This window comes from Charadrius vociferus, unplaced genomic scaffold, assembly GCF_000708025.1.
Source record: "Charadrius vociferus isolate BGI_N301 unplaced genomic scaffold, ASM70802v2 scaffold198, whole genome shotgun sequence".
In the NCBI taxonomy this organism is placed as follows: domain Eukaryota; kingdom Metazoa; phylum Chordata; class Aves; order Charadriiformes; family Charadriidae; genus Charadrius; species Charadrius vociferus.
In genome coordinates, this window is record NW_009649951.1 from 1,464,498 (window position 1) to 1,486,033 (window position 21,536).

At 36.6% G+C, this 21,536-nt stretch overlaps 1 protein-coding gene across 1 annotated transcript; it reads left to right on the plus strand.

Annotated features, from left to right (window-relative positions):
- The first annotated feature begins 8,409 nt into the window (after positions 1-8,409).
- Positions 8,410-10,234, plus strand: LURAP1L (leucine rich adaptor protein 1-like). Its single transcript, XM_009891510.1, has 2 exons — positions 8,410-8,475; positions 9,488-10,234. Exons 1-2 carry the CDS (start codon positions 8,410-8,412, stop codon positions 9,860-9,862), a joined length of 441 nt encoding a protein of 146 aa, XP_009889812.1. The 3' UTR covers positions 9,863-10,234.
- The last annotated feature ends 11,302 nt before the right edge of the window (positions 10,235-21,536 follow it).

Genomic DNA, 21,536 nt, shown 5'->3' on the forward strand with positions numbered 1-21,536 from the left:
AGATTTGGATGAAATTTTTCCTTTAAAAGGAAAAATAAGGCTGAATCTGAAAGACACACAAGTTCAAATAGTGCACAGATTAAGCTTAAGGAAAAAAAAAACCCAAACCTTATTTGATAAGCTGTTGACTTACTTTTATTCAATAAGTTTGAAAAGATTTAGCACTAAAACATAATGTTCATAACTTTTCCATAGGAAAAAATAATAACAGTGGTCAGCATATCACTTTCTAATTCTAGTAAAGCAGTTCTAAGAGGACATGCCATCACTTATAATTACAAGGCTGTCTTGAAGTTCCTTTTTATTCTTATTCAGATAAACCTTCAGTAAATAGGGCAGGAGTTTGCTGTTAGTGAAGATTTGGTGGTTAGATGAAAAATATGTTTTTAACATGACCAACAGGCCCATTTCCAGGGCCACAGAATTGTTACAAACAGAATCTCATTTTGAATTCTGGGGAGACTCAGACAAAGATTTGAATTTTTTTTTAATCTTAAGTGTCTCTCCAGTGGTATTGCAAAAGCAGACTTGAATTTCAAGAAAGTTCAGATTTGTCTCCAGTAGTAATATTGTCATGTCTCAGTTCTGACTTAATAAAACAAGTTGGGGGGTTTTGTTGATTTTTTTCCTTTTAAAAATAATAATGAGGTGAGGATCACTTTTGTCTCAGTAAAAGCAACAATTTCAAACTTTTGATATACCTGTAAGCAAAACCCGTCATCTTCTTTCACTTTTATTTTACTTCTATGCTTTTGAGTATACTTACACAGTACCAGTATTAAAACTGATTAATTTTAAAGTCATAAGCAGGTCTGGAGTGCTCATTAACTAAACCTAATTCAGAAATGAACAGATATTTTATCCGTTTTCTTTTTTTTTTTCTTTTTTTTAAGAGCACAGTTTGGTCAAGACAAGCATAAATAAGACAGAAAGTGAAATCCAATGAAAAAAAAGTCTAGTTATGCTGCTGAGCCCTTGTACTGTCTCATGTTGATGGGTAAGACACATACAGTCCTCTGTGATGGTTAGTGTCCAGAACATGTTATAATGATGCTGTGATCGTCCATCTGCTGTAACACTTTCTGACACCCACAGCCAATTGTTACTGCTGCGTATTGACCTGAATGTTTGCAGGGGTATTATCTTGTCTGTCAACATATGTGGGTCCATAGTATGGATTTTTCTGGACATTTTTACCCCTCTCAGATATAAATCTAAGGTCAGTTGCTGCTTTTATGACAGCTGTGTGGGATATTTTGAAACATTCGATAAAAAGTTCCCATAGTATTAGCTTTTTGCTCTTTGCAAACCCCTACATTTCCTCACTGCTCATTTAACTAAGTTTTAAAATAATCAGGATCTTCCTTTTATATTCATTTATCCTTCTGAGGCTGGATGTTTCTCTCCCTGAATTTTGTGGTGCTTCTGTATTTAAAGAGTTTATTTATTGGGCAGGAGGTAATGAAACAAGGACTTAACTAAATAACCTTTATTTTTTTCCCGCTACTTGCTCTCTGATATATAGTATGTTTCTCTGTGATAATCATCGTCATCTTAGTAGGTATTTAAATTGTTTCTTCTTTTTCACAGTAAAATAAAAACATGGCCAAGAAACTAAAACAAACAAACAAAAAAAGATTTTCCCCCTGAGAATTCTATGTTACACTTAGGCATGCAAGATTTGTCAAACAGTATAACGCCTAAAAAAAAAATAAAAATTATACCCTACTGAGTGAATGATTCATCTGAATCATTGAGATTTTACTAGGTATTAATGCAAATGGCAGGTTGCCCACAGGTACTCCACAGAAAAGGATCATGCACGTTTCAGGGAGGTGGAAAAAGGCCTTGACATCCACTCTTTTTTATTACAGAGATAATGTAATTGAAGAATTTCATAACTTGGTGGTATGTATTTTCCTGTCAAGTCTGAAGGAGATCAATTAGTATGTATAAAATTAACATATTAAAATAGTGTGTTGTAAGAGAAATGTAAATCACCAATGCTGCCATTTCCTATACCAGATGATAACCATACTAGCATAATATTTAGTTCTTATATTAGCAAGGAATGTCCTTGAAACCTGTTCATTAAATTATTTACACTGATTGCTTACTGATCTAACTTGCTCCCTCATGAAGTTGCTCTGCCTCCTGTTTATTCTGGTGATGTCTCAGCTCTGACCAGCCCACTTCCTTGCTTTAGCTACTGGGTGTTTGGTAAGCTCTGCTTACAGAGGGAGAATCCTTTTCTGGCTGATGTCGAATCACACTGTCTGTCTTTCGCCTCCCTAGTTAAAAAACACTGTTCACAAAGCTGTGTTATATTGCTGCCAAATTTTACAGAAGGACCTGTAGAAATATTTATCGTAAGCATTTGGTGCAGGATAGCACTGGAACTGCAGCACGTTGAAACAAGATCATGACTAGGCTAGGACTTCTTTTTAAACTAGCAAGGGCAAGGGCGCAGACAGAAACTGAAGACTTAATGACTGCTCACTTTCTGAACAGTTGGGACTTCAGTAGTGGTAATGAATTCTGCCTAAAAATCTGCTATGACAGTTTTAACAATTTTGGAGTCATCAAGAGAAACAAGGGTATAAATAATCCCTTTTGCAAAAGAAGGCAAAAACTCAGCCATCAAGACTGCTTCTGTAGCCTGCCACAATGCTTTTATTGTGACTCATTATGGGAGTGCAGCTGAGAAGGGTCTGTGTAACTTGCTCAATTTGCAGAAATAAACTAGATCAGCAAACTGCAACTGCAAATCAATGATGGGTCACATAAATTTAGCTTTTGTATGTGTAGCTTTTGTCTGTGCTCCCTTGTTGACTGAAAATTACCACAAGCCTCAAAAACATGAGGAAAGAAGTGGGAAAATGTTTCAGCAATACATTACAACACAAGTCCATGCTGAAGGAAACCAGACACGCAAAAAGCTGTTGATGTACATATATCATGGTTGACTGAAGTTTAATTTGCCTAAATCAGTGTGGTAAATCACAGTCAGACACACATGGCATAATGATGAACACTGGAGCACCTACCTCGACTCACTGACAGTCTCACCTCTGCCAGACTGTGGTCACCACCTCAATTGTTTATGCATATGAAGAAATTGAAGAAATGAGAGAGCTCACATGCAGTGTCAGGTTGATTGGGTTAGCTTGAATTATTGTAATGCCTGAATCAATGCAAGCTACTTGACTTTGTGGTGGAGTGGATGTGGAGCATTTCCACAAGCAGTTACCGTTCCACCTGTGCATAGATGATCCCTTCCAGCCAAGGATAGTAAACCTGCGTTCTTATGCTCTGTCCCATAAAAGCTCCCTGGCTTTTTAACAGGTGATGCTGAAGATTGTGTTCAAATTCAGAAGTCACTCTAGGTAGGCATTCTGCTTTTTCATCTTGATCCTGAAATACCATTGCCCAAAGTGGCTTAATTATATGAGGAAACTAATGCAAACATCCTGAATCAGTGGGACAGTTTTGAAGCAGGCAAGAGGTTTGAAGTCATTCACATGCCTATGTACTAATTAAAGTAGGATGGAGCTCATGCACAGCCTATTAATTGTCCTGTGCATCTAAGGAACAGACATTTGTCCCTTATCTATCATTTGTGGTTTTATTTTAGACATGTCAAATAGAAAAAAAAAAAAGCATTTATTTTACTCACTAGTGTTGAGAAGCTGTTGTAATATCATTCTGAGTTTACTAACCTTCAAGAGGTAAGCTTCAGGCTTTATGGTAGTTGCTTAATTAAACAAAGCCTGTGTGTATGACAACACTCATCCCTATTGTAAACATGTTAGTTCAGTGGCTCCAAGTAAATAATGCTTGCATTCACATATTCTGAATTTTGGACTTTAAGTAGGTGGCTTATGGTCTTTTTAGCTTATTATATATATTCTCTCACATGATTGGTTGATGAGTTTTATATCCTTTTATATGTGCTTACTAAATTTGTATCTTCATAAGACTCAAATAATTCAACATTGCCCACGGATGTGTATTTTATTTTTCATACTCTCACCTTTCTCCTAGGGAGTTAATTTTCTTAGTTACTTTAAAAAATGTTATGCAGTGTTTGTAATAGCAAAAGTAACATGAGGAGAAAATGGAGTAAGCTTATGTTTTGGAAGAAAGACGCTTCTCAGAATTCAAAAAAAATTATTCAAAACAAAATCCAAGGCCAGTTTGGATGGGGCTTTGAGCAACCTGGTCTAGTGGAAGGCATTCTTGCTCATGGCAGGGGGCTTGGAACAAGATGATCTTTAAAGTCTCTGCCAACCTAAACCATTCTATGATTCTATGACTATTATCTGGACATCAGTTGTTGGATATTTTACTTTTTTTTTTTTTGTTACATCTCAAATGAATTCATGGAATTCATTATTCCATGGAAAACTGAGGTAATCTGCCTTTAAAAAAAGAAGGGGAAGTAGGCATAGCTGGGTGACCATAAAGCTGTTTATCCTGAATGACATGGGAAATAGAAGAAACTGAATGGGAAAGTGGAAAGCTGTGTCTGACACACCCTAGAAAAAGGAAAACAGCAGTAGCATTAACTGTAGTGGTCATGCATACCTGTTTGACATGGAAAGATTCTACTGGTTTGAAATTTTGTTTGTAAAATGGATGATAGAGATGAGTATGGCAGCATTTAACAACAGATGGAATTGGCTCCAGTGCCCATTTCATCTAACTTCTTCACATGCTAATTCTCTTCTGCAAGACCACTGAGCAGCTTTCAGTCAGATACCATATTATGCTACTGTTTCCATCCAACATCTGGATGTGGAATATCTGTCCAAAATTATCCTTGTTTAGAAACACAAGATACCATAGTAGGCAACCCTAGATCAGTGTTTTTGTACTGCTAGAGATCCTGTACAGAACAGAGCGTTTGAGCTGATTGACTTAAATAACTCCCTGAATCCATTAACGTGTAAGTTTAAGATTTTGTGTCTTGTAGTGACTTGTTTCCACTGTGGTCTGGCTAAAAGATTTCTCTTGAAGGAAATAGCTTGTTACTCATGCTCACTCGTTCCCTTTTACAGTGGGCTCTTTACAGCACACGTCATAAAGGTGTTGAGGAAAAAATGAGACTAATATCTTTTAAATAAACTTAGGACTATCTTTTTCTCAGACCACATTTTATGATTACTGTTAATATCCCTGAAGACTTCCTGTAGTTAAGAGAAGCAACAGCAGCAGCATGTGACCCCAGAAATCTAAGAGAATGAGATTACTTTCTTTTAGATTAGCAGAGAGGAACTAGAGTTGCAGACAGCTTTGACAGATTGAAAGGATGTATCAAACACAATTTTCAACTTTGTCATTTTTGGAAGGGAAGGGGACCCACTGTCTTTGGAGTCTACTGGAAGCTAAGTCTGCAGAACATGCAGCAGGAAAACACAAGTCCGTTCTTCTTGCAGTCAGAGTGCAAGTGCGACTTGGATTCCAAAGCAAAGTGACCAGGCTAGGGACAGCTAATGCACTGTTTTGGGTGACTGCCAGGAATTGACAATTGTCTTTGTTAACAGCCTTGATCATGAAGAATTTTATTCGAAAACCAATAATCTAGTCAAGTCCTTTTTTAAAAACACTGTATATATAAAAATAACATGCATATTTGGATATAACTGTGTATACATACATCTACACAGATGTCCATATCTTTGTGTATATATAAATTCTCTTAAATAAATTATGACAATGTTGCACATGTTATTATGGAAGACCATAAACAAGGCTAGTTGTGTAAGGAAAAAACATCTTGTTAAAACAACTAGTATGAGAGGGAGGGAGGCATAGACAGGTGTTTAAGCCATTTCTCCCTTCCAGACTGAAGATCTGGTTGTGTCTGAATGACAGTCTGTTCTGTCCACCTATGTTACCAGACTTGAAAGATACTCACCGTCACTTTAATGTCATTATTTTCTCTTGCCATGACTGGTTGTTTATTGTTAAACATTTACTATCATTCCTGGGGATCTGCACTGTTGTGATTATACAGACTAGGCAAAAAGATATAAAACCTAGCCTGTCACTAGAATTTCGGTTTTTCTCTCTCATCACAAGTTATTTCCTCTGTAGACCACAAGTCTATGCTGAGGACTGGTAGATACTCACACACCCCTAACCTGTGGTGGTTCTGTGCTTTTACCTTTACCTCAAAGAGCAGCTGTGGAAACTGTTCTGAAATACCTACATTAGCTATGATACACACTGGTTAGAGTGTATCTGAAACATACCTGTTACTGTGCATAAAGAACGGAGCTGTCAAACGTGATGAGATTTCATTGTGTTTAGTCCCTTTAGCTGAACCATCTTGGAACTGACTTGTTTACTCCAACAGTTACATGGATTACAGCTATTTAAGTGAGTACGAGCTAATGTGATTGTCTCTGGCTAAAGCAGATAAGAGGCATGAAATGTCATAGTGACATTTTCGTGTTACCAAGCAGATGCTGAAGTAAGCCATATTAAAGAGAGATGACACTTGGTGGATTACTTTTTAATGTTTGCTTTAGGTAAAGCACACTCTTGACATGGGAGAGTTGGGATGACATGGTAGCTTGGAGGAGGAGGACTCAAGTATGCAGGAATGCAAAGAATTACTCCCAGTAAGGCTGTTCCACAGAAATGCTGAAGCTGTGGGTGTATTTAGAGCAAAAAAATTATTTCCTGTGAACTGAATCTGAAATATATGAGATCGCTACTTTGTCTAAAAGGGACTGTTTCATTAGAGGCATATTGGTGCTAGCTCTGCTAAACCTTTCTTTAATCAGCCTCTTGGGAAATTTGCTGTCTCCAAGCTTGCTTATATTCAGCAAGTTGCTGAAGTCTGTAGTTGCATTTGAGAAGGTGGGTAATTTACTGCGTTCATGACAGCCTAGTTGCTGAGCAAATGGTTTATAGTGATTTATGGCTAGGAGTAGAGGAACTGTCTTGAGCAGGAGGGCTATGAAATGGTCAATCTGTTTTCAGAACCTCACATCTGAAACAATGATAGATGGGCAGTATTGTTACAACTGTGATTAGTAAAGCTATTTTGCACAGTACCAGGTTAGCTATGTTGAATCCTGTGATACTGGATTGCGGATAATTCACAAGTCATTCTGGGGACTGGGGAAGGAGACTGGGAATACGTATGAGTTACATAGACAGTCTGTTACTGGCAAAGCTTGAAATGTCTTTGTATGAGGGTGGACCCTGACCAGTAACTAAGCACCCACCAGCTGCCCTCTCCCCCTCCAGTGTGATGGGGGAGAGAATTGGAAGAACAAAAGAAGAAAAATAATGTGTTGTAATAAAGACAGTCTAATAAGTGAAGGAAAGAAAAAAAAGAAAAAAAACAAGTGATGCAAAGTCAGTCACTCATGATCTCCCACCAGTAGAGCGAGATGCCCAGGCAGTCCCCCAGCAATGGCTGCATTGGAAAAACCAAACACACGGGTTTTATTGCCGAGCACAACATTATATGGCAAGGAATACCCCTTTGGTCAATTCTAGTCAACCGTCACAGCTCTGTCCCCTCCAAACATCTTTCCCAGCCCCAGCCTACTTGCTGAGGGTGCAGAGCGAAAAACAGCAAAGGCATTCATGCTGTGCAAGCCCTTTTCAGCAACAGCTGAAACACTGGTATGCTATCAACACAGTTTTAGTCACAGATATGGAACACAGCACTATACTGGCTGCTGTGAAGCATCCCAGCCATAGCCAGTACAATCTTCTGCAGTATCTAACAGAATGAAAATACATTAAAATAACTTTTTGATCAACTGTACCAAGTCAGTGTAATTTAGGATATTGAGAAGATGGCATCTGAATATGGAAAGAACCATGTCCAGATTGTACATTTGGGAAAACAAGATACAGTCTTTGCTTCCTGAGAATACTGATTCCCTTCCAGACCATTGGGGATGAACAATACAGGTGCTATATTTCTCTAACATAATTGTGGACTTGGAGAATAGCATAAAATGTCTATTGTCTGGCATAACAGATCTTACATGTTTTCTTCCTTATTTCTCAATGGAGTGAAGACATTCAAATTTTCAATATACTGTATTATCTTTTTTGAATTAATAGCCTGAAAGTTAAGATGTTAGTGCCCTATTGAAGAAAAGCATGTAATATATGTGCATATATCAGACATTATGGCACACATATTTTTGTAGAGATGGACACTCGAATTATATACAAAGTATTTTCCAAATGTATGTGTTAAAGCAATGACATATCTGCATGTAGTATGCTTGATTAGCACAATTAAAGGATGTAAGAACATGTGATAAAATATGACACAAGTTACATGCTAGGCATGTATCCCTATAAGTTAATCTAAATGACTGACATCTTTTTTTCCAGTGGTTTTAAGCCTGCATGCCCTACGTTGGCACTATGGCAGAAATTCGTCTAGGTAGAAGTCTTAACTGTGGAAGTGATGAGACTGGAAGCATGTCTGTTGTGATGTCAAGCATTTAGTAGTGGTGAGGCACAATTGGAAACGGCTGGAGAGTTGATTAGGTCACAAATGAGCATTATCTTCTCACAGTATGGATGGAAGTAGCTTCTGGCTCTCCACACTTGATATTATGGTCAAACCCATTAGTCAGACTGCCTTTTCAGGAAAACATGAAGTCAGCTAACTTAAATATATCTCTAAAATGCAGCGCTGTAATATTCCACTGTGCTTTACCATTAACACTTCTGTGTGAATACATCAACCACCACAGCTAAGTTGGAAAGTAGAACTTTGTGCTTAATGTGCATTTTTTATTTAGTTATTTTTTGGAAATTGTTTCTCTTTATGTTAATCTATAGTAAGTGGTTGACTATGAACTCATCACCTTCATCTAATAGGGTTTAAATAATTTTAAATTTGCAGTTTCACTAATTTCACTATTCGACTCTCAGACATTTATAAAGCAGCTTGCAACATAAACTCAGGGGTAGTGTGAATAAAAGTTGAAAGTCCAAAAGCCTTTTTCCAAATATGCACATCAGAAAATTTTAGGCTACCCAAGTAGCCATAATAAGGATAATTTGGAGTGAATCTTTAGGTGCCTGGATCTTCTAAGGAGTTTACAGTAATTGTAAATGGAAGTGGGCTTGTGTCTTGCTTCTCTGAATAATGAAAAGCTATGCCCAGAAGTTGTCATAGCAGCTGTCTTTCTCATCAAAATAGCATTGTACTAGCATATGTACAAGTCTTGTCATTGACTATCATCTTGTTAATGGACTGCTTATGTATCTTAATCAGGTTGCCACTTGAACTTCATTGAAAGTATTAGTATAGCAATACTTTAACTTTTCTTTTTTTTTTTTTTTTTTACTAATTATTTAAATAGATTTGTCCTAGATGTGAAAGGTGGATTGTTTGTGTAGGTTTTTTAACCCATTCGTTGCCTCCAGCTTGCTATTTAGAGTTTGATTTTGAAGAAAATGAGTGATATTTTTAATCACTTTTTCCTTTTAGGTTAATCTCCGAGCCACTGATGTGAAGCTTATGCGCCAGCTACTCATCATCAATGAAAGTATTGAATCAATCAAGTGGATGATTGAAGAGAAGGCCATTGCAAGCAGAGGTAGCAGTTTGAGTGGCAGCCTGTGTAGCTTGCTGGAAAGTCAGGAGATATCCCTCCATGGCAGCTGTAACAGTTTACAGGACTGTAGTGATGGACTGGATGGAATATCAGTGGGGAGTTACTTGGACACCTTAGTGGATGATGTCCCTGGTCACCAAACCCCTTCAGATATGGACCAGTTCAGTGATTCTTCTATTATGGAGGACTCACAACCTCTGCATAAGCATCCCAAAATTGATTCTGATGAGTACTACTGTTTTGGTTAACAAAAAAATGTTCCAGTGGGACATAAATGCACTTGTACTTATCCTTTTTCTTTGCTGCTATTTTATTTCATGTGCAAACCCCCCAAACTTCTCTTGGAAGTAAAACATAATATGATACTTTGATTCCACTTCATAACTTTTCTTTTGCTTCTAACACATTTTCTCCTTGGTGGGTTACACTTTTCTCCTCCTTACCTTTTCTTTTTCTTAATTTATTGTTGCAATTTTTCTTCTTTTTTTTTTTGTTTTAATTTTTTACAATGCTGTATTTACAGGTCTTTAAAAGTGGTGAAGGAAAAGCTTTATCTTTATAATGAGACATCAGGGAACAAGAGCAACAATTTTGTATTTGTTGGGAATAAAATATCTTCTGATAAATCTATGTTGTGGTAATTTTTCTTGACTACCAGGTTTGGCCTTTCCAAAGACACTGTTCTTATTAAGCCTTAAATCTGAATCTCGAGAATACCTCCTCAAAATAATTTTCCTTTTGTAAGCAATGATATTTGATTGTGTTAAGCTGTCTTCACTTGGAATATAAAGTATTGTAAACTTTTCTGTGTGGGGTTTCTTTCTTCTTGAATGTTCTCATCCTTCTTGTCTAATTATGGTTTTAAATTCCAGGCTTCATTGGTGTCTTGCAGTGATGCATTCCAATACTGGAAGCTCTGCATAAGAGTTTATTTCCTTTTTGTGCTTCATAGCTTGCATTTTCATTGAACCTGCTGTTTTATAGGCAGAGTCTACATCTGTAAAAAAATTAAAGAGGCACCCCACATTAAAAATATGCCATTGTAATAGTTTGGATACCGAGCCAAAATTTCTCAGCAGTTATTTTAAAAATATAATTTAAAGTCTTGAAAATTTTTACCTTGAAATCTCAAGGGATTTAGAGGGCACTGGTGAAGCAGTTTACAGGAGGCAACATGATAGAAGGCATGTCCTGTTTTGCTTTTGTATGCACACCCTCATCCTTAATGTTTTTACATTTTACATACTTTGTTTTTACCAAATATTGTCACTGAGAGAAAGTGTTGCCCTACTGTCTTTTTGTTTCTTGTTTTACAAGTAAGAGTATGGTTTAATATTTTTGTGCCTGGTGGTACAGTTGAAAGCCATGGCTAGTCATTCATATTGGGAGCATCTGGGAAGAAAAACAGGAACAAACTGCTTTGTGGAAAGTCTCTGGCTTTGTGATTCCCCTGGCCCATGCTTTTGTGCAGAAGATCAGGAGGCGGATTTTTCTTTTAATTGCTTCAGAATCATAAAGAAACAAGATTTTATGCATCTACAGTAAAACAAAATAAGAATAAAAAAAATACAATTGAACTGGACATTTTAACAGATTAATGAATGTGTATTTCCATCTTACAGATAGTGAAAGAGATGTTGATACTTGCACATCATCTAAAAGTGTCCCGTCTTGCCATGTTTGTATTCCTTCTGCCAGTAAAGCATGAAATTGACTCACCAAAGAAACTAATGTCTGCCAGCTTATAATACAGGCTCCCTATTTTAAATATATTTTACACATTCTGAAGGAATTAAGCTAGTATATGCAGCAGTCTACGTTTGTTGGTTTGGTTCATTTTGAGATAAATTAATATTCCAATGAGGTTCTCTTTTTCCAAGCCATGTTTCCATAGATCTGTCTTGTCCAGCCTTGACCAACATCAAATGTGGAGAAAAAGTGAAAACTCGAGAAACCAAAAGAGACAATTTTGCTTTGTGATTAGCTCCATTATTTCTCAATACAGTAGATGTCTGTGTCCCTCAAAATTGAAAAACAAGATGTGTATATTCTGCTTTGGACATGGTGATTTGTTCAAAGAGAGTGAGAGTGAAGAAATGTGTGATTATCAAGAATGAGGCTTCTTAGTTCAACTTCTGAGATTAACCAGCATATTGCAGATAGCTTGAAGGAAAACAGAGACAAGCCCTCAAATGGCAATGCTATGCTGACTTAACATTTTTAGATTTTTTAATTCCTTCCCCACCTTATGACTGACAGGCATAGTTTGAAAAAAAAAAATGTTTGAAGAAAAAATCTTGGAAAAAATTATTTCTCGGTGTATCATTAAATAGAACATCAACTGTGCATTCAAGGTAAGTTTTATTACTTTAAATTATTTGAATCTAGGGAACAGAACTAACTCTGTGGCGTACAACTGTGACTTTCTTGAAAGTTTTTCTACTTTTAGTGTGGAAGTTAAACATCAGGATGTATACTCACTCTGAATGTAACAAATGTGCAATATATACAGCTTTTTCTTCTCCAGCTGAGATTTGGGGCAGTAGGCCAAGACATGCATAAAATTTTTCTACTATGAAGGAAATTCAAAAATATTTTTAACATACCTTCTCAAATATCCCCTAGAGTTATGCTGAAATTACTTCAAGGAAAATACAGGCTGTAGCTGTCACCCACACACTCACGGCTGTAATACCTGATAAAGAGTAATTACATCAGTGATAGATTTATCATGTTATGATTAAAAAGTTCATTTAAATAGGAATCAAAGCTGGCAGAAAAAAGCCTACTACTGGAAGTGGTGAAATAAAAACTGTATGTGATTAGAAGGTTTTATTCCTTTATGTCTCTTGACTGGAAGTGGAGAAAGAGTACAAATGACAAAAACAGAGATGCCAGGAGACTGATAGAAGGAAACAAGAATTTCCAGGTTTTTTTCTCATATCCAGGAATACAAACACCTTGGATTTTATTTTTGAAGCTTAAAAACATCAAAGATTTAGGTTTGACTTAGATTCCTTAATTGCATTAAAAGGGCTTGATAGCCAAAACATAATAATTTACTCTGACTTCCCGTTTAAGACAGACTGTGTAATTTTATTATCTCCTAAAATGAATCCAATAACTTACGATTGAACTACAACTTCACTATCTAGGCAATGGAAAATGTTCAATGCTCCTTAAAGAATATTCCCATTGGGCAAGTAATTTTGATTTTAAACAGTTTACATATTTCTTCCAGCTTCTTCTTGACTTGGTCAATCTTGGTCTTACAAAATCTTTGTCTGGTAAAGTGAGATCGCGATGCCCTCTTCTAGCATTTTGCAGAGCTGGATTCTTTTTTCCTTTGAGTTTCCGTGTAATTTTTTTTCTGATTTACAGAACTGAAAACCAATATTCAGTAGTATAGGACAGAGTATCTGAAAGCACTTTACAAAGCTATACAAAGCTATGTCTGTTTCAAATGGATAAAAGCAATAGAATTTAATAAAAAAAAAGAAGGGGAAAAATAGCAAATATAATTCATTTATTCTCTGTCATTTTCTATCATCTTGGCTCTTCTGTCACTGAGCTTGCTTCCAGGCATGACAAACAATTTCATACAATTGGTGAAATCACAGAAAATGAACAACACCCAGTCCATTCTTATTTCCATAATGCTGAAGTTTTTTCTTTGAAAGATATTCCACTATGTAAGCTGTGCAATTCAGAGATAATAAGGGACAGTCAAAAAAGATAGATTGAGCATGCTTTCTGTTTTAAAATAACTGTTTTCTGCTAATAATAGGAACCAGATAGTAAATAGAAGTGCTCTGGTTCACAAACAAACCATTGCAGAAGGAAGGGGGGGGGAGAGGGCGGGGGGGAATAAAGCTCAACTTCCACATCTGAAAACCATTGTGCTTTAAAGATTCTGCTAAACCAGTCTAGCTGTGAATTTGTGTTGCACTTTCAAAAGAGCAATTAAAATTCTTTGAAATCTCTCTACCAACTGCCAGGTCTAGTAATGATCCCAAGGTTGAATGACTGTCTGTGTCTCCGCAAATGCTATGAGAGGATGAAGAACCAAGCAGGAGCTCTTGGATCTACCAGGAGGCCAGAAACATTGTCCTGAGACATTGAAGACAGAACACTATCTCTGCCTTTGAAAGGCACACTACCATTATCGAGCTAATTGAAACGGTATAAGAAAAGACAGAAATCTGGTGTACCTTGTTAAAATGAGCCCTGACTTTTGAAAAGAGTGGTAAAACGCTGGAAGTACTATCAAAATGTTTGAAAGCTTGAAGTTTCAAAAATATTAGAAAAAGAGAACTGGTTAGTCAAGGTGGTTGAAGTGCAGACTGAAGTAATGTCTGGTTGCATCATGTAGCTGTATCTCATGTAACCCTATATAATCCACTCAGAAACTGAGGGGTTTTGTTTAGTAATCTTAAGAAGTTACTAAGCTGTCTGAAAAGCCTGTGCTAGTATTTTTCATGTTGCCAACACTTCTTCTGAACCAAGCCTAAAAGATGTGTCTTTGATATAAAGAATTAACATATACCAAATAAACATGAGATCAGTAGAAAGCATCCATCACCTTACAGCAAAGGACGCTTTTTTTCACTTTAAATGTGCTCTGTTACAGCAAGTTTGTCTTTCCCAGAATAGCTATGAATTTACTATAGAAATAGTACAAGAGCATCCTGCCCCGAAATAAAAAAAATCTTTTCCCTTACATAAATTACAGAGATTAATGCTGCCTGCACTTGAGCTTTCCATTGGTCAGAGAGTAAATTTCCCTGGTACGTATACCTAGACTGAAAATAAAAAAATTTATTGTTTCCCACATGAAATTTTCTATGCTATAGCATACCACTAAGAAGATAAACAATCTTCATGAACTCTTTTTAAAAGCATGCTCTTCCAGCAAACATATCTTGTCCTTGGGACTGACATTTCCATATAGTCTTGCTTGGTTTTGTTGGCTCAAGCCCGAAAGAAACATGTTTGAAAATATAGGTCTTTTCGTTACTGTTTGGGGACCACATGATGCAAATGTCTAAGAATAAATTTAGGTAACACAATTTTTTTTATTTTTATTTTTTAAATTGGCTGCAGAATCTATGTTAGTATTCCTGAGCAGTTTTCTTTTTTTTTTTTTTACCCCATTTTTGTCTAACATCCATATGTAGAGAAAGCAGCAGAGCCCAAAGTCTGAAATCGCTGTGGACCGTAGAGCACAATTATCCTCAGTGCAAACTTGTCAGCATTTCTAAGTCCAAAATTTTAGAGCTATCAGCTATAACATTATAATACATTAAAACCGTTTCATATCATCACTGTATCGATCATATTCTGGAAACCTGTGAGACCACTGAAACCTTTTTAATCTAGAAAGGATACTGCTTTGATTTGGTGAAGGAAAATGTTATTGTTAGAACAGTGTTAATTACGAACTCAAAGGAGAAAGTACAAAACAAAATTAAAAATCTTTTGTGTTACATCTGTCTTCAACATTGTTGGAGACAGTGGTTTTCTTCAATGTTTGTTGTACCACTTGAAAATAAAAAGCAGTTTACTTTTTTTCAGATAGCATTATGTGAGGTTTTTTCACAACTGTTCAAAGTTGTTCTAAAAGCAAATGGTTGTATTCCCTTATTTAAAAGAATGCACTAAAATACTGAGTTAAAAAATAGATTTTAAGGTTTAGAGATTTTAATTGAATTTTTTTTATTGTTGGGCAATATGGCTATCACTACTAATTTAAATTTAAAGAAAAAAAAAATCTCATTTTTTAATTTCAAGTTCTTTTTTTTATTTGCATTCCAAGTCAAATTCTAAGAACAAACACTGAAGAGAGAGAATGAGTGCTATATGTGACAGTATTTGTAGAAAATGACTTGGTTAATTCTTTGTTCAAGTTTTACTGTCAGAACTGTTCCCATCATCTTGCAGGATGATTGTCTGAACCATAATGTCTGACTTATCAGGTAAATCAGAATTAAGCAATACAGCATAAAGTAGTACTTGTAATAAAGTGATTGTGCTGCCTTTCTAGAAAAAGAAAAAAAAAAAAAAAAACCCACAGAAGAAAACCCCAAACCCTCAAATATAAACAAAAATGTTTCTCTAGGCAGTGAAGGAAGACAATAACAGAGTAGCTGTTGTTGCACCTGGTCCTGTATGCATCCAAGTGATACTGGATCTCAATATGTTAGGGACAGATCTGACCCTATGACCGCACTTGCAGGAGGCAGCATACATGTTTTAAACATAGATAACAAATCTGAATGCCTCCTCTGCATTTTCCATTGCAAATCATTTTCTGAACTCTACACAAAAGTGTTTGTTAAACTAAGGAAAAAAAAAATATGAGCCTAGCACTTGGTAGTCTGGCTTCCTACATTACTTGTTCTAGCCCTAAAACACACTGATTTCTAGGGCACTGCTCAAATGTTTGAAGACAAAGTGCTACAGTTCTTTTAAAGTAGTACCTGAATATAAAAAGCTACTTAACAGGAGTATGGGTATTCATTTTTCCCCTATCCGTTTTAGAGAGCCATATCTTACTCAGGATACCATTTTTTCTAAAAGGCAGGTTTTTCCTGTGAACATGGGAGAACTCTCCCAATATTTATGTATTTTCAATCAAATTCTTTAGGCAAAGTTATTAACTGCCCAGCTGATATCAGAAATTATCAAATTAGGGAGAACCTGTTCACCTTTTGTGCAATAAAAAATCCCTCAGGAATACAGTGCCCTTTGTTTCCTGACAACCAGCTATCGCACAGTTTGCACAGTCAAGTAATCCTACAAATATTTTGATGATGAAGGAGGAGAAGAGTAATTAAAATGCTCCTCGCTTTTTGCACAGAGAGACTCTGTTAGGAACAGTGACATAATCCTTAGGACAAATATGGCTTTCATTGTGCCACCCCACCTCCCTGTTGCCTGCAGTAATGTAAATATTTGCTTCAGTCCATGAAGCTACCCAAAGTCATTGCTGGGTCACTTTCTTTCTGGTACTCAACATGTTGATATCAGCACAGAGATTTCCAAAATGAGTGATAGTGCTGTATGGGAAGCTACTAACTTCTTTTAAACTTCACATAGAACAAATTGCTTCTTCAGAACACCATCACCAGGCAAGGTAGAGTTGAGAAAGGCTTTTAGACAATAATTGTATTTTTTTAAAAAAGTAATGTAAGCCAAGGGATTTCAGTCTTATCATTCCACTTGTCATACTGTAGCTTAAGTTACTTTGGTGACTGAAAAAGGCTGAAGGGTGAGTTTCAGGTTGTAACAGGAAAACTGTGATTTATCAATGACTCTTTATGCAGAAGCATAAGTAAAAAAGGAAGATATCACCAAAAATGTTATGAAAGTACTATTAAGATACTTTTTCCTCTGAAATAAATTCAAATTCAGAATATATTCTTGGATTTGCTGAAGGGCAATATACTTTTTTTTTTTTCTTTTTAGAGAGAGAACATAAGCTCTCCGAGGAGTGTATTTTCTTGGTGAACTGGGACACACAAATGAGGGAGTAAGGGAATACAGAGAGAATAATTTGAATAAACAGAGTGGGCCACTGATCCTAGTGAAGTATGGATGAGCAATGGTCCTGGAAGCCAATTAAAATTTGAATGAATTTCCAGAGGTGAACCTTAGAAAGGACAGGGAATTCGATACAGTATTTGTGGAGACTCCATTCTGAGTAAAGGTTTGGTAGCTGCAGTGTTTGGGTTGGGTTGTTTTTAGTTCTTCTGTTATTTTTCATGCTTTTTTTCCCCCTTGCTGAATGGTAAGGTAAAAACCTTACATTCCTACCAATCTGTGGCTGAGGAAATCAAATACCTTCCTTTTTCTGTCTGTATGTTCAAGTGCTTGGCTATCAGAGCCAATAAGGCATTCACTGAATAATGCAAACCTGTAACACCAGGACTGAAGTTGGACTTTCTGTTAAAATGCTGACATTTCTGCACCTTTCAATAAGCATACATGAAACACCTTAGTATATATTTGGATTTCCTCAGAGGAAAATCAACTTGAAGCAGATTTACTGAGGAAGTCATTCTTGTACCAAAAATTTCTTACATTTCTGCACAATGTGAATTCTTTGATTTTTGTAGCTCTCTTTTCCATAATATAGTAAACCCATAATTCAATCAATTACAGAGCTTTTTTCCCCTTACCTTTGTCGTTTTGGCCAACAAAATTCTAGCAAGACTGTTAAGCTGTTGTTATTTCATAAAGATGTAAGAAAAAATTACAAAGACAGAGAAGATTACTGTCCTTCTTCTCAAGGAGTTCAAAATTTGTATAGGACTTCTAAGGCAACATCCATGTCCTCAGATCCTTTACCATGGTAATTGGGGCAATAAAAAGTACAAGTTTAGTTTACTCCTCCTTTCTAAGTGGATGTTAATCTTGATGTTATGACAGGAATATTTAAAGCCTGAATTGCCAGTTTTGCCTTGTCATCAGGCTGATGAACCGTTGACAATGTAAACATCATATATTGCCATGCTTTAAGACTGAATGGCATATGATCTACCCTGGGAAATGCTTTCAGTGAGGCATCCTAGGAATGACTGGTTTGTGCTGCCAGTCCCAAGTGGATTCTTATGCTTTTATACAGATGAATATTAATCAGATAGGACCTGGAGTGGTATCTGGAATGTACAGTACACAGAAGACTGTACCATTACAGTCTGTCTTGAACAATGTGCAATTCATTCAGTTTATTAATGCTTTGTTTCCCCTTCAGGCAAATCATTTCACCAGTGTGTGATAATAAAGGGCTTCAGTCAGACACTTTTGACAAACTTGACATGTTGCTGGACAGAAGCCATGTTCTCAGATGGCTTCATCTCATGGCTTGCTTTGCTGGGTTTTCTCACAACCAGGCCTGGAAAAGGAACACACATTTCCTTCAGTGCCAGACTATTTGATGCAAAACTTCAGAGACAGTTAGCATGCGTATGATATGCGAATGATATCGAAGAGAAGTGTTTAGCAACAAAAATGAGGAGTTGGGGGGTGGGGGGGAAGGGTTACAACACAGCGAATGACAAAAGATGCTGATGTCGTCTGGGAGCCAGACGGCAGCTGAGAAGCACAAAGCAGGATCAGTCATGAAAGACAGGAACCAGCAAAAGAATTGCATCTTATTTGTCTGGTCTATCTCCTTTCCACCATTGCAGGTGTCACGGCTATCTACACTTGTAGGGCAATCACAAGCCATCATTCTTTTTCACTGGCTGTTTCTACACATACAGGGGATAATTTCATGAACCCCTTAAAATGCTGCAGCTTGCGTGCCTTTTCTACCTCCTGTCCCAAACCACTTTCCTTCTTCACCTTGGGAAGAGCCTGGAAGAAACCCCAACCTGTACCTTTTAACACTCGGGGAAGCAATCCTGGCAAGTGAAAGAACTGGCCACTACTTGACCCACCTTCCCTTCTCAGAACTGCACTGCAGGCTTTCCCAGCCTGTAACCAGTACAGTAAACAGAGCTTTATTATCCAAAAAGTAGTGGTGAGGGGACAAAGTGTAAAGGTTTGGTAATTCTTTAATTCAGAGACAGTCTATAACCTGTTTATGTTTCAGCAGCTTGTACGGAAAATGGGGCTCTATTGTGACGAAATAAACAGCAGGTAAGAAAGATTAGGCTTTGCCATGAAGAAATTAAAAAAAAAAAAAAAGAATAATAATTATCTATGTTTTTGATATGGAGCAATAAGGTACAAAGGTTTGTCACTTTTCCCTGATACTGAGTGAAGTTCAAAGTACAGTTTGGAATAAAGCCCAGAGTACCTAAAGTCACAACTTTATCAAGGACTGCCTTTTCCTGTTGACAATATACTGTTCTCTGCTGTAGGTATCTCATTTTCTAGCATGGCTTATAACTTTCATCTTCTAAAGCAAAAGAATGATGTACTGTATAAATCTTCATGTTTTCTAAGTATTTCATCCTTTCTGTGTAGAATATATATATATTTTTTTTTTTTCAGATGACGAAGTCATAGTCATTTCTTGGACAGTTAGCATCATTTTGGAAATTAGGCAGGTTTTTGTTCTGTGTACAGTCTCATTGTCCTTCTGGTGTTTAAAATTATTTTAAATGAATGACTCATCTATTTTTTGTGTGCATCTTGTTTTCATAACGCTAAACCATGGACATTGGATTGTCTTTTTGCTCTAATTGAAGTTAAATAAGAATAATAGTACCTTCTTCCCTTTCACCTGTAATTTCTTTTCAGCTGAGAATGCTGATCATTGACAGAGATAGGGAACTTCCTTCCAAACTGCTGGAATAATTCTGTTGGGATATTTTGGCCTTTTTGAAAAACAATCAACATGAATAACATTTTGCAAATCTTGCAAATCAATCAGCACTTGTTCTTTAATTTCATTTTAGAAGTGCTTCCCAGGAGGAGGATTTGCTACAGTAATAAGCTCACTCATTAAGATTCAAATATGAGAAAATCAAGTCCAGAAAAAAAATGGCTCTCTCGACACAAAAGGCAAATTGGAAAGAGGTTACTCTATGCCCCAGCATAATCTTCTTAAAGAACAAGGCAAAGGACTATTTTATCTGTTTTACTTACTTGCCCCTAGCTATCCTGGCAGTTCAATGGGGTGGAGAAACGTACCTTTTCATGGGAAAGCTCTGACAGACTTTCCAAACAAACATTACAAAGCTGATTCATAGCCAGTCTCTGGCAAACCAGTTTCCTACTACAGTTCTGCAAGCGTAGGCGTCCATTTAAGAAAGATACTTAAGTATGTGGTTAACTTCAAGTAAGTGAGTAATCTCGTTGACTTCAATGGGACTATTCATGTCCTCAAATGCCTGGCTGAATCAGGAACTAAATCTTCCTGGTTATCCTTTCAGCCTGCACAGAGCTGACTCTGTGCAGACACTGAATCTTTCCAAATGAAACTTTGCCAAACGTCTTCACTTGCTATCCACAGCTCATTGTTTTCACTGCCTCTGAAATGCCTCTGTAATCATCACATTACTGGAAGATAGTTCAACTTTCAGTTGTTTCCTTCTCAATCTTTGCAGAGATCATCATGTAGCAATATTCTCTGATAACACTGTCACTGAAATTGTGACCATACCAGGCTTCAGTCAAAAAGTAGAGGATTTATTAGTCGGAGCATGAGTTAGTTTTCCTTTTTAAGAAACAGTCCTTGTTGTAAGGGATGTGATAATCTAGGACAACTTTTCAGTCAGTCTTTCTAAAAAAATGTAAAATATGCATCAGGCCAGGAGTAGGGGAAAATGCTAATCATTCAGCCATTGCTAAACTGGTACTACTTTACATCATGGCACTTGCTTAAGATGTTTAAAATTTCTAATTTCTTTGTAAGCTTGCCAGATCTCTTCAAATTAGTTCATGAAAAAATGAACTATCAGTGGCTTTCTTTTTTTTTTTAAGGGTAAGGGAAATTGTTCCATCATACTGAGTAAAGACTGCACTTCTCAGTTCTTTCACTGAAGAGCTGTCCTACACATTGCTAGTATGTACTCTTGTGAATTGTGTGGTAACATACTGTAGGGTTGTGCCTGAAGACACTACATGTGTTATTAAAGTCCAGAAAGGTGAGAGCAGTAGAAGGAAGGATAAATCTCTATCTGTATGGATACTGTTGCTTAGTCCCTATTATATTTCTACTGGTACCTCATTCCATGAATTGTCAACTGATAGTGACTTAGGGCTGCCTGTAGACAAATGCTTTTTTTTTTTTTTTTAACTTATTTTGCTAATGCTTCTTTTACTGCTGGAGTTCTATTGTTGTGTATCTGCACAAAACAAGCAATAAAAGCCTCCTCTTTTTTACTGTCTCCTAAGGAGCCATAGAAGAAAGACCTAAAGAGCCTATGAAGCTGTGAGACTATCACAGACAAAGGGAGAGAAGTACAG